The following is a 13,757-nucleotide window of genomic DNA, read 5'->3' on the forward strand; positions in this document are numbered from 1 at the left end:
TGGCCCCGGCGGGTGCTTTCCTGCTTGGCTTCCCCCCCCTCGCCTCGGTCGGAAGACGCCCGGACAGCTGACCTCTGCCCCACAGAGGGGTCAGGGCCCAGTAGGGTCCCCAGCCCATCTCCCTGCCTCTGCGTGTGAAATGCGGGGAGTCCGTCCGTGCCCCTCGGATGTCCTCGCTGGGGTGAATGACTGCTGTTCATGTTTGCCTTTACAGTCGATCTGGGAATCAGCATCCAGGAGGATAATGTGGCCGCTTCTTCCCCCAAGACAATGGAGACCAGCGCGGCTGCGGAGGCCAACGGCGAGAGTCTTGGGAAGGACGCCAAACCCCAGGCACCAGCTGCTAAATCCCGTTTTTTCTTGACACTCTCTCGGCCTGTACCAGGGCGTACCGGAGACCAAGCCACGGATTCATCCAGTGGATCCGTGAGGCTTGATGTCAGCTCCGATAAAGCTCCAGGAAACAAAGACCCGAGTGAGCCCATGGCCCTTCCGGTGGCAGCTGCACCCGGGCATGGCCCGGATAAAACCCCCGGGCAGACCCCGGCCCAGGCGGAGGGCCTCCCTGCCGCCCCTGGGCCGGAGCACCCTCCGTCTGAGTCCGGGGCAGTAACCCCCGCCAAGCCCAAGGACTCCAGCTTCTTTGACAAACTCTTCAAGCTGGACAAGGGACGGGACAAAGCCCCCGTGGACCTCCCGCAGGAGGCTGAGAGCACAGAGCATCCTCACCCGGCCGCCGAAACTCCTGGGTTATCCACGCAGTCCGAGGATGGCCCTGCAGAGAGGGTGAGACGATCTGTTTTGCTCTTACTGCAGGCTCGGGGTGGGGTGCCGGAGGCAGTTGTGGGGCAGGATGATCGCGCGTGTCTTGCTCTGCCATCACTGAGGGGTCCTGACAAGGTGGCAAGCCTAGGTCCCTCTAGAACACCCAGCACATTGGAGCCCGGTGCCTGCCCGTGTTTCTGTGGCAGAAACACCTGTTGCCAGAACAATAACATCTGTGGCATCTGTTTTATGTAACAAAAGAGGAGGTGACTAACATGCGGATGAATCCGTCCTTCCGTGTATCAAAGGCAGAGCTGGACAGGTTGCATTTATGATCAGTGGAGTCTGGAGGAAAGGCATGAGCAGAATAAAGACGGTTTCCAAAAGACTGAACTATCTGCCTGTCTCAGTAGCTGGCTTCGTACGCAGTGTGTTTATGGGCTTTTTTTGGAATGCATTGCATTTCTTACTTTTAATAGCCTGGGCTAATCTTTAACTATCTTTTGCACTAAAGTGTGTGTAAAGGGCTTTTACAGCTCTGGGCCAACTCTTTTGTGTACAAATTATTTTCCAACAAGCTGGGGTAATCCCTTTGTAAAAACAAGATTTTTTTTTTTTTCTTTTAAGAGGCATCCAAATCAGTTGCTTTCTTTCCTGTGCAAAGAAAGGCAAGTTCTTTTGATCTTAAAAAAGAGCATTTACTTTTAACTTTGAGAGTTTGTTTGTATTGGGGACCCAGAAAAGAACTCTTTGAGTGAAGAAGGAAATAAAAGTAGATACATTTTATTTTAAGGCACTTATTCCTTTAGTTAATGGATTTTTAAGCAGCAGTATTTTTCAAAATTTGGGACTCAAGAATCTCTAGTTGAGATTAGAGCCAGGAAAAAATTAGGTGGGCTGATTATTATTACATGGTTGTCAATATAATTGTCTTAATGACAGCTAGCTTCCCTGCCAAGTTGCTAATAGTAACTCTGACTGTCATTTATTTAGCATTTACAATGTGCCAGGCGCTGTCCGGATGTTATTTTTCTTCAGGAAAATAAGTATCGCATTAATCTGACACCAACAGGTGGTGTCAGGAATGATATTGTAAATATTAGACAATAGCTGAAAATTCTGGACAGAGTTGGGGAAAAGATCATAAGGTTCATATGTTAAGACACATGCTATCAGCGTTCTTGTCCTTTCTGTAAATTTTTATTCCAAGAACTGCTTTTTCAATTTTCTTTTGAAAGTTAGAAAAATTGCCCTTTAAATGCCCCTTCCCTAAATGCAACAGTTCAGGAGCCTACTGAATAAACTTTCTGTTTAATTCAAAGTGAATCTTCAAATGTATGCTGGCATCAAATCTTTGGTCTTTCCTGGTGGCTCAGATGGTAAAAGAATCTGCCTGCAGTGCAGGAGACTCAGGTTCAACCTCTGGGTTGGAAAGGTCCCCTGGAGAAGGGAATGGCACCCCACTCCAGTGTTCCTGCCTGGAGAATCCCACGGACAGAGGAGGCTGGCGGGCTACAGTCCATGGGGTCAACAGAGTCGGATATGGCAGAAGCAACTTAACGTGCGCGCACACATCAGATCTTTACTGAGTGTGACGCTACCAGACGCAGGTGAGGCACGACCACAGTGGTGGACAGCATAAGGTCGCTGGCCTCAGGGAGTCTGTGGTCTAGCGAGAGAAGAGGTACAAAAAATCCACAGGTATGATGCAAGCACCCAGGGCTCTAGTGGGGGAGGCCAAGTATTAGAGAAGTTGTCCAGACTCAAGGAGAATCCGTCTAGGTGGCCCAGGGAAGCGTCCATCAAATATTTGCACCCGGAGCCCAGAGTCCTTGTCTTGGGTCAAGGACATCAATATTCATGAATATTTGAAAAACTACTGACTGTTTTACTTGAGCTTTGTGGCTTCCTGTTATTGGTCATGGGCTCCCCAGGCCATTCTGAGTTTTGCATGGTCACGTTTCATTTCCATGGGCGTCCAAAGCCAGCCCATTGCCCGAATTGAGAAAAGACTGTGTTATTTATGGGAAGAGAATGAAGGACTGAGTATCCCATCTCTGAATAGAAGTCTCTTGACACATCCAAACCCCTAAAGTAGTCAAGTAACCAGTTCCGTCTCTGATAACCAACCCTTGAACATATTTAACCATAAAACTTAAGGCAGTCAATCCATTCCTATCCTAAAAAATGGGCAGGAAGGTTTAAGAATTGTGCTTTATCAACTCTATTTTTTTTTAATTGCACGCTCTTTGGGACAGCACCTCAGTTGGAGTGGAATGAGTTCCAAAATCAAGTTTGATCCAGGAGATGGGGGTCTGTGTTGGCAACATGGCAGGTATTTAATATAGCCAGGCCCGTGCGTGATATTTTGAAGTTACAGTAACCTCTCAGAAGATCTAAAAATTGTCACTCATCGTCCATGTGGAATTAAGTGCATTTGTTTCCTTAGACTCAGCCAAGAAATTTGCATCTGTGTTTGTTACACAGCAAATTTCCATTTTTGGTTGGTTGTATCACTGGAATTTGAAATATGGAGTGCTCGCTCTGCCTGTCTACCTGCATGCGTGCTCAGTCCTGTCCTTTGCAACCCCATGGACTGTAGCCCGCCAGGCTCCTCTGTCCATGGATTCTCCAGGCAAGAATGCTGGAGTGGGTTGCCATGCCCTCCTCCAGGGGATCTTCCCGACCCAGGGATCAAACCTGCACTGGCCTATGTGCTGATAAAAATGGAAAAGGTATGAAAGAGCCGCTGATGTCTCTGCTAGTCTGTTAACTTGTGGATATTCAGATACATATATTTGCAAAGATTTTTAACAACAACAGAACAGCCTTCTGATTATTAAGAGTTCTGACCTGCTCTCTGGCTGTACAGCCCGTATTTAGGGGGAAAAATCAATTGTCTTGGAAGTGGAATGAAAGAGGATGGCCCTCAGAAAGTAACAGGAATAAAACTTCTCAATCAATGGCTTTCTTGGTGGGAAGAGCACATTATGCATCCGCGGCCATCAATGTATCGATTCAGAATTCTGAGGGTAAATTATGCCCTGGGCTCAGCTGTCCCTGCCCGCCCGCCCACACAAGCCCTTCCCCCCCAGTTTCACTGCTGCGTCCCTTGCTGGATTGGAATTCCAGCCACAAACCCACAGAGCTGTGAACTGGGAAAAAGATAACACCATTTCATTCTAGGGGAAACACACAAATCTGTGTTTTCAGAACGACAATCTTATTTTTGTGCCTCATAAAACTACATTCAGAGCATAGCATAATTAAAACAAGGCCAGAATTCATGAACAAATGAAGCATTTACTACATAGGCCAAAGAAAAGATAAATTATATGCCTGAAAGGTTTCACTGAGCTGTGATTCACACAAACCAATGTGTTGGCGGGGGGGCAATTTTTTCTCCTCTCCCCAACAATTGAACCAGAACTTTAAGATAAGCATTTATTTAGGAGCTTCATTCCCCTGAAAACTGATCACATCATGGAAACTCTTTTGATTAAAAAAAGAAAAACACTAAATTTCTGTTGTCACTGGCAATTCCAGAGGTGTCTTTGTGTTGGTGGGTAGAGGGGTGTTTTAAGTGTTAAGCCAAACACAGACTCAGGAGATTTAAACAAGGATATTCTTTTTCTTTTAAAGTTGAAGTAAATTTTGCGATTGTTATTTAAACACCAAATTTGTGCAAGGCATCTAAACGAAAAATTATGGTCCTGGACCCTCAAAGATTGTATCATCTAGTAAGAGACACACATTTTTAAGGGAGGCTGTGATAAAGGCACTGATCCACAAATTTGTTCAGGCTACAGATGTTAGGAGAGCATCGGATATTAAGCTACAGATATTAGGAGAGCATCGGATATTAAGCTACAGATATTAGGAGAGCATCGGATATTAAGCTACAGATATTAAGAGATGCGCTGATCATCTCAGTCTCAACATGCCCCAAACTGAGCTGTCCATCCACACCCTCAACGATTACAGCACACTGCCCACTCATTGAATCCACAGGCTTCTCGTCTCCGGTGATGGCAACTCCATCCCGTAGCACCGCTCTTCAGTGGGGGGGTTGGAATGGGAGAACCAAGGCCCCCGGAGTCCTCTGCGTGGTATAAAGCAGTGAGCTAACACACACGCGTTACCGTCAGGTGACACGGGTTTCAAGTCTGCCTCCGTCACCTGTCGGCTGTGCGACCTTGGGCGAGTCACACAACTACTCTGAGCCTCAGTCTCTTCATCTGTACAATGGGGATAATAATCATATCAGGCACATTTTTACAGTGTTCACACCTATGAGAGCTAAGTCTTTGAAGTACTTAACACAGAGATATTGCATTTTGAGAAAAATAAAATTTAACTACTATCATGGTTTTTCTTCCTGTTACTTCACAATTTTAGTCTTTTTACTCTTCCCTTCCATAGTCCTCAACTAAAACTTGCAGAGATAGCACAACTGAATCCAACTTGAAAACTGCATAAGCTGAGGCCTATGTCCTAATCTGGGTTGGAAAAAAAAGATGCAGAAGTGGTGAAATTATTTTAGAAAGAATAGAACTTCAGTGCTTATACACACGAGCCTCAGTTTCCTAGTCTGACACTCGAGGTCTCTACTAGCTCTCTTCTGTCTGTCTTCCTAACCGTATTTTCTCCTATTCCCTTAAATTCATCTGGTCAAAATTGCCAACATGTGACCTGAGCAGACACCATCTGCTCCCCAGGCCTCTCTCTGCCTTCATCTCCTTCTCTCTCTGTTTATCAGAAATTAACTTTACCTTCAAGGGCCAAATTCTCCATGAAGCTGACCACATGTCCCCTCCTGGGTGGTTTCTGAGGACATGAATTCCTCTAGTATTCTGGGGGTATTCTATATATTCAGTGAAATTCTGCGATAAAATCTCTTTGAAGGAATCGTCTCATTGAAACATCAAAATGTCCAAGAGAATTTTAATATCTTTATCATTTTACAGATTAAGAAATCAAAACTTTAGCGAAACCAAGCCACTTACCCCAATTATGCAGCAAAAAACAATTGTCCATCTCCAAAACTCATACTTCTCATTCTCAATGTTATATTTTTACCAATTATTTGAAACTGCAATAACACTGTGAGTATGGAAAACTGAATGATAATGAGAGGAAGTGCTGTTCAAAAATGTTAGTACATGCAAATGTGGAAATACCAAGTTAACCTCAAATCAAAAGCAAACAAACAAGAAAACCCCACCTATCTCCAACATTAGAAAGGCCAAGTAAATTATGAGGTGTGTTTTTATTTCATGCTGTTTACCTCTGGTGATAAGGTCATGACTTAAGAGAAGTATCTACCCAAAAGACTTTGTCAAAACAGAGGGGAAACTCATCTTTAATTACCAAGTTATGAAATAAGCATAAAACTTGCAGAGATAGCACAACTGAATCCAACTTGAAAACTGCATAAGCTGAGGCCTATGTCCTAATCTGGGTTGGAAAAAAAAGATGCAGAAGTGGTGAAATTATTTTAGAAAGAATAGAACTTCAGTGCTTATACACACGAGCCTCAGTTTCCTAGTCTGACACTCGAGGTCTCTATTAGCTCTCTTCTGTCTATGAAACCAGACAGAAGCTATGGTTGTTCAGTCGCTAAGTCATGTCCGACTCCCACCCCATGGACTGCAGCTCGCCAGGCTTTCCTGTCCTTCACTATCTCACGGAGTTTTCTCAGACTCATGTCCATGGAGTCAGTGATGCCATCTGACCATCTCATCCTCTGTTGCCCCCTTTTCCAGCATCAGGGTCTTTTCCAATGAGTTGGCTCTTTTGCATCAGGTGGCCAAAGTATTGGAACTTCAGTTTCAGCTTCAGCAGCAGTCCTTCCAATGAATATTCAGGGTTGATTTCCTTTAGGAGTCACTGGTTTAATCCTTGCTGTTCAAGGGCCTCTCAAGAGTCTTCTACAGCACCACAATTCAAATTTTAGCTATAACACAATTTTAGCTATAGCACTGTAATTTTATGAACTTTATAAATTAGCACGAAGAAACATTTGATATGAAACATTTATAGTAGCCGAGGTGATGTGTAAGTGATAGGAGTCTGCATGGATATGGAAATGAGTTCAGATTCTACCACTTACTAGCTGTTTGGTAAAGTGAAATAATAGCAGTTGCCCCAGTTCCTAACAGCTTGTTATTCCTAGGCCAGACAGTGAACATCTGGCGCACCTTATCTGCTTTGATTCTTGTAACAACACAGCAAGGTAGACGTTTTTGTTGCCTTTTAACAAATGAGGAAACAGGCTCAGAGAAGTCAAGTTACTGGTTCAAGGCCACACAAGTGAATTGCAGGCAGAGCGGGAATTAAGACCCGGCAGTGAGCAAAGCCTGTGCCACTCTGTCATTTCAGAACCTGTGTTTCATCCACAAGAGGAAGACACTGCCTGCCCTCAAGGCTGCTGAGAGGACAGAAGGTGACATAAGCTGTCAGCAGTAAGGAGGCCAAATAAAAGGGTGGTATTTGTTAAATGGTCAGAAACTTAGAGATAAAGAATTATGAGGTAGAGCAAACGGTCTTCCAGCATGATGGAGTTTGAATAGTAGATCATCTAGGGTAGCTTTGGCTGCAATTTAAAAAAAAAATAACAAAACTGCTGACTCAACAGTAGCTTAGTTCATGTGGAAAATGTACATTTCTTGTACATAATAAATAAGAATTCGAGAAGTGAAGGGTTCCGTCCAGTTGAGCATCTTCATGGCCCCAGGATGCATCTGTCTCCAGCACCCTCTGGGTATCAGCTTGGTTCACAGGCTTGGTCCCTTGTGGGTGTTTGTTTCTTTTTTTGTGGTATAGTTAATGTACAATATCCTGGCACTTTCAGGCATACAATGCAGTGATTCACAATTTTTAAAGGTTATCCTCCATTTACAGTTGCTATAAAATACTGGTTTTGTGGTTTTAAGAAGGCTGCCATAGTTCTAAGCAGTGTGTAGAGTCATAATGTCCTACCAGATGAAAGACGAGTTTCCTAAAATTTACCCATTGGAGGAGCTGAGTCACATGATTGGTTGGAGGTGCAAGGTGGGGGAAGGGTGGAAAGTTCCTTCAACAGAAAGCAGGCTCTGCCAGCAAAGGTGATAAGCCACAGGTAGAAAGCAGATACATTATTTTCTATCCAACGTCATGTCAGAAACCCACTAAGTGGATGAGCCGGTAGACGCTGCTGCAGTATCTCCCGACGGTCATTTATTTAAATACGCTCGTTGCCCTGGCTCTTTAACTTGACTCTGACCCACAGAAAAAGATGGATGAGACGAAGAATCCATGGAAAGCGCCATTCTTCAGCAAGTAGCGAGGGCTGGCATTTCCTACTCTTTCTAGCCTATTTCATTTGATAGTCGTTAATGCTAATTTTGGGCTTCCCTGGTGTCTCAGCAGTAAGGAATCCACCTGCCAATGCAGGAGATGCAGGTTCCATCCCTGGGTCAGGAAGATCCCCTGGAGGAGGGCAAGGCAACCCACTCCAGTTTTCTTTCCTGGGGAATCCGTGGACACAGGAGCCTGGCAGGCCGCAGTCCATGGGGTTGCAAAGACTCAGCACAATTTAGTAATTACACAGCAACAGCAACAACGCTGGTTTCGACCCACTGACTTGTGTTCCACTCCCCGCGTAGTCACAATCTGAAGTTGGAACGACTCTTCTATCACCGTCGTCCTTTTCACACAGGGAGACAGTGATCCTGAAGGGTGTGACTGCTTCCTATGCAACTGGGTGTCTGCAGGTGGTCCTGCCTGGCACACCTCGGCAGGCAGTAATGTTCCTTAGATGAATCTGACAAGGATAAAGACGGTACCCATCATGTTCCAGTTTCTCAAAGCGTGTTAGCGGATGTTGCTGTAATATCATGATAGCTCTGCCGAACACAACTTTCAAGAAAAATGGTTTCAAAACATTTATATGCTGTGTTGTTGTTGTATTTAGTTGCTGAGTCATGTCCGACTCTTTTGTGACTGTGGTCCACCAGGCCCTTCTGTCCTTGGGATTTCCCAGGCAAGAATACTGGAGTGGGCTGCCGTTTCCTTCTCCAACCCAGGGACTGAATCAACATCCCGGGCATTGGCAGGCAGATTCTTTACCACTGAGCCACCGAGTCCCTTGGACTGCAAGATCCACCAGTCCATCCTAAAGGAAATCAGTCCTGACTATTCGTTGGAAGAACTGTGCTGAAGCTGAAGCTCCAATACTTTGGCCACCTGATGCAAAGAGCTAACTCATTGGAAAAGACCCTGATGCTGGGAGGGATTGGGGGCAGGAGGAGAAGGGGACGACAGAGGATGAGATGGCTGGATGGCATCACCAATGCAATGGACATGAGTTTGAGCAAGCTCCGGGAGTTGGTGATGGACAGGGAGGCCTGGCGTGCTGCGGTCCATGGGGTCACAAAGAGTCGGACATGACTGAGCGACTGAACTTAACTGAGCCGCTAGGGGAGCAATATGTATGCTACAGATGCTTTAACAAACTGCAGAATCATATATCTCTCCTATTTATTTGATATTTTCATTCAGTCTTTAATATGTTATGGTGCTAATCCTCATGGTTGAATATTAAGTGAATTGTATTTTGCAATGAACTTGCAAACTACGTTTTGAGTTTGCTTACCCTTTGGCATTATCCAATCTGATTCTCTTCTTCAAGGCTATCAGAGCAGCCCTGATTCGGTGAGCATTTACTAACTCAGAAGAGCCAGAGGGGACTGACTGACTAACCCAGCAACAGCACTCAGAGGGGAGAAATAACTTGGCTGAGATCACACGGCTGGAAAGTGGCGGATTCCAATCTGTCAGCTACGTGGTTGACCACTGTGCACATGAGCTCAAAAAGAGGGAACATTTCGGACTTTTAGAAACATCTTACATCTTGTTTAAATTCCTGAAGCTAGCATTTCCCAAACTGATACTCTGTAGCCTCATCCGTTAGGTGAGATCAGCCTGGGAATAGAGTACCAGCATCAAACAGTTTTGGGAAATAGCAGTTGGCCTGTCATCTCTCGTGAAGATGCACAGTGGACATTGGCCACTAAAGGCTCTGAGAAGTCCTGCGGCAGGCACCCCTGCTCTGCTTTGTCTAACTGAGTGTTTCTCAGGCTTCAGTCTGCATAGAGCTATCATTTGTCCAGCCAGTTGCGTATATCTCCCAAGGAATAGTTCTTCTAGAAAATGCTGAGCTAGGCACATAGACCAAAGTTGAAAAATGGACTCTTATGGGATGTATGAAGCTGCACATAGGTTTTATTTGACCTCTGTCCACAGAATTCTCCAGGCCACAATCCTGGAGTGGTAGCCCTTCTCTTCTACAGGGGGTCTTCGCGACCCAGGGATGGGACCCAGGTCTCCTGCATTGCAGGCGGATTCTTCACTGTCTGAGCCACCAGGGAAGCCCATTTGGCATACACAGTGTTTTATAGTAATGTTTTAGTCCATTGATAACATTTTGCAATTGACAAAGTTGGTTGACAGCAGTTTTGAAGTGTGAGATCTCAGTAGAATCCTTATTTTGTGCGTGTCTGAAAGTAGGAACGTCCATCCGCGATCGGGTATGCGCTGTGCCTGCCCTCGGGCGGGGTGCTCCTCCAGTTTGCCCGCGCCCCCACCTCCCCCGTCGGCCCCCAGAGCACAGCTCGTGCAGTGCTCTTTGCACTGCTCTGTTCTTGTGGCAGAGTTGGGAGTACAGAAAAATCTCCAACAGAGACCACTTTTCATCCTTCATAGCGTGTAAGACAATTTGAAGCAATGTAGGCTAATAAGCTGTAAATCCAGCCTTAGGGTCAGTTCATAAGCAGGTGTTGAACAGTGAATCGGAAGGATCAGTACTTTTCGTTTATTCATTCATCAAACATCTGAGTGCTTTCTTTGTGCCAGGAATGATTTTAGGATGAACAGAATGTTATACCCCATGCGAGCTTTCATTATAGCATAAAACAATTTTGTTGTTGTTCAGTCGCTCAGTCGTATCCGACTCTTCACAACCCCATGGACTGCAGTACACCAGGCCTCCCTGTCCATCACCGTCTCCCAGAGTTTACTCAGACTCATGTCCATTAAGTTAATGATGCCATCTAGCCATCTCATCCTCTGCTGCCCTCTTCTCCTTTTGCCCCCAATCTTTCCCAGCATCAGGGTCTTTTCCAGTGAGTCTCCTCTTCGCATCAGGTGGCCAAAGAATTTGAGCTTCAGCTGCAGCATCAATCCTTCCAATGAATATTCAGGGTTCATTTCCTTTAGGATTGACTGGTTTGATCTCCTTGCTGTCCAAGGGACTCTCGAGCATCTTCTCCAGCACCAAATTCAAAAGCATCAATTCTTTGGCGCTCAGCCTTCTTTATGGTCCAACTCTCATATCTGTACATGACTACTGGAAAAACCATAGCTTTGACTGTACGGACCTTTGTTGGCAAAGTGATGTCTCTGCTTTTTATGCTGTCAAGGCTATGATCCATGAAGGAGAAGACCAATAACCAAGAAAATAAGCAGTTCCAGTGTATGAAAAGGGTTACGAATGAAATAAACAGAGTTTTGAGATAGAAAGCAGAGGAGAGAGGAAGCTGATAATTAGGATTGGATAGAGGGTGGGGTCAGGAAAGATTCGGTCTAATGCAAAAATTCAGGAAAAAAGATGTGATTTTTCTTTTCCTGAATAAGTCCAAACAATTCTTAGAAAATATGCAACCTAATTTTGCAGCATTCAAAACCGTTTTCTCACTTTTGGGAAGTGTTTGTTAAACAGATGACGAACTTGTTCTAGGCTATGGGTTATTTGCTTTTGTATTTTAAAGTTTTTTTTTTTTTAATGTTGGATCTTTTTTCTCTCTAATAAACGTAAAATATTGTTATCAGTCTGGGGGTTGTCCATGTTGGAACTAATCACAGGACAGAAGCGCCTTCCACAGATTGTTTTTTGCCCGACATGACCTGGAATTACTCTGTGCCCACTCTTTACCCACTGTAATCGTATTTTTCAATTTTATATCATACATAGCGGACTTTATTTAAGGATATGCCAACTCCTGTGTCCTTAGGAATATCCCCAAAGTAATTACTGCTGCCAGAAAAAGAAGCAAGGAAAGAACATTTTATTGCTTAAGTCTCTACCCACATTTCACTTGCCATCGGAAATCAAGTTGAAAAATTCACTTACCCCTCAAGTGGAGGAGTTGCTGAGAGAGAAAATGGAAAACCCTTATTTATAGGAAGAAAGTGTGAATTGCTTTCTCTGATAGACTTCTTTCCACCTTCCACCTATGACTAAAATGGACAGCTGGTTTGTTTAATCTCATAAATATAACATCTCTGCCTCGGTCAATACCGCAGGCTAACGAGGCTCTATCGTGTCAAGGTGCTGTGTTACACTTTTGCTGCAAAGGTATAAGATGAGCTATTAATAACCTGAGGTTATGTCTACAGAGTATTAAAACAGGTGGTGAGCTTGTGATTTGTAATAAAGTATATCATACGGGATAATTGGTCCAACCTGGCTTGATTCAATCAGGTTAAGCAGCTAAAATGAACAGGGTTGCCTCTCCTTCCAAAAAAAAAGAGAAAATGGGTCAGTGGAGCATTTTTAGATCTGTGTCATGAAGATTCTCCCACCTAGAACACACGCCAGAAGACGATGAGAAGTCTAGATTTCAGGAACTTCCCTGGTGGTCCAGTGGTTAAGAACCTGCCTTCCAGTGCAGGGGACAGAGGCTCAGTCCCTGGTTGGGGAACTAAGATCCCACATCCGATGCTGCAGAGCAGCTAAGCCCATGTGGCATCCTGGAGGGCCTGAGTACAGCACCAAAGACCCTACGAGACACGGCGAAGGCCACGTGTGCTGCAGCTAAGTCCTATATACATTTTACAAATACATAAACTTTTTAAAGTTGCCAATGTGAATTTTTTTTTAATCTAGATTTTACACTTCAATATTTTTATGTTATTTTATTGCCCTCTGAAGTGTCTGGTAATTTCTTAATCAACTACTTGGCTCACTAGGAAGTTTATTTCAACTGTGGCACTCTGGCAGTACACAATTTTTAAGTCTTAAGAAATTTGAAAGGACAATATGACATCTGGGAATTTATTGAGAAAATGTGTAACATTTATCCATAAGGTTTTGTGTTTTTTGAAGTCCCACATTATTTGTAAGAGAAAAGTTCAGTTCAGTTGCTCAGTCGTGTCCCACTCTTTGTGACCCCATGGACTGCAGCACGCCAGGCCTCCCTGTCCATCACCATCTCCCAGAGTTTACTCAAACCCATGTCCATTGAGTCGGTGATGCCATCCAACCATCTCACCCTCTGTCATCCCCTTCTCCTCTTGCCATAAATCTTTCCCAGTATCAGGGTCTTTTCAAATGAGTCTGTATTTGGCCAATACTTATCATGTGGCCAAAGTATTGGAATTTCACCTTCAGCATTAGTCCTTCCAATGAACACCCAGGACTGATTTCCTTTAGGACTGACTGGTTGGATCTCCTTGCAGTCCAAGGGACTCTCAAGCGTCTTCTCCAACACCACAGTTCAAAAGCATCAAAGCTCAGTTTTCTTTATAGTCCAACTCTCACATCCATACATGATCACTGGAAAAACCATAGCCTTGACTAGACGGACCTTTGTCAGCAAAGTAATGTCTCTGCTTTTTAATACGCTGCTGGTCTTAGTTTTTCAAGTTGGGAAGATCTAAAAGATCTGGTTAGAGAGACTTTGCACTGAGTCTGGTATACCCTTACACTGGAGATCATGAACAAGATGACATAGAAATAGAATTATTGATTGTGAAGATAGCTATAACATAACATTAAATAAGAAAATCAAGTTTCAAAGTAGTGTATACAGAAACATCCCTTTAGGATAAATATCATGTTTGCCTTGCCTGTCAACATGTACATTCATCCTTCTACCCAGAGAGGGACTTGAAATGCAAAACTGAAAATTGTTGGCAGTAGTTATTTGCTGTCGTGGGATAATGGGTGCAGT

At 44.3% G+C, this 13,757-nt stretch overlaps 1 protein-coding gene across 10 annotated transcripts in view; it reads left to right on the forward strand.

Moving 5' to 3' along the window:
• The window catches only part of BCAS1 (brain enriched myelin associated protein 1), a 99,324-nt gene that overhangs the window by 32,840 nt on the left and 52,727 nt on the right, over positions 1–13,757 (forward strand). For all 10 annotated transcript variants that reach the window (XM_006063672.4, XM_044927500.2, XM_044927499.2 and 7 more), the window contains exon 4: positions 215–786. In XM_006063672.4, the coding sequence (XP_006063734.4) occupies positions 215–786 (572 nt within the window). The remainder of the gene's footprint in view (positions 1–214; positions 787–13,757) is intronic.

This window comes from Bubalus bubalis, chromosome 14, assembly GCF_019923935.1.
Source record: "Bubalus bubalis isolate 160015118507 breed Murrah chromosome 14, NDDB_SH_1, whole genome shotgun sequence".
NCBI classification, from domain to species: domain Eukaryota; kingdom Metazoa; phylum Chordata; class Mammalia; order Artiodactyla; family Bovidae; genus Bubalus; species Bubalus bubalis.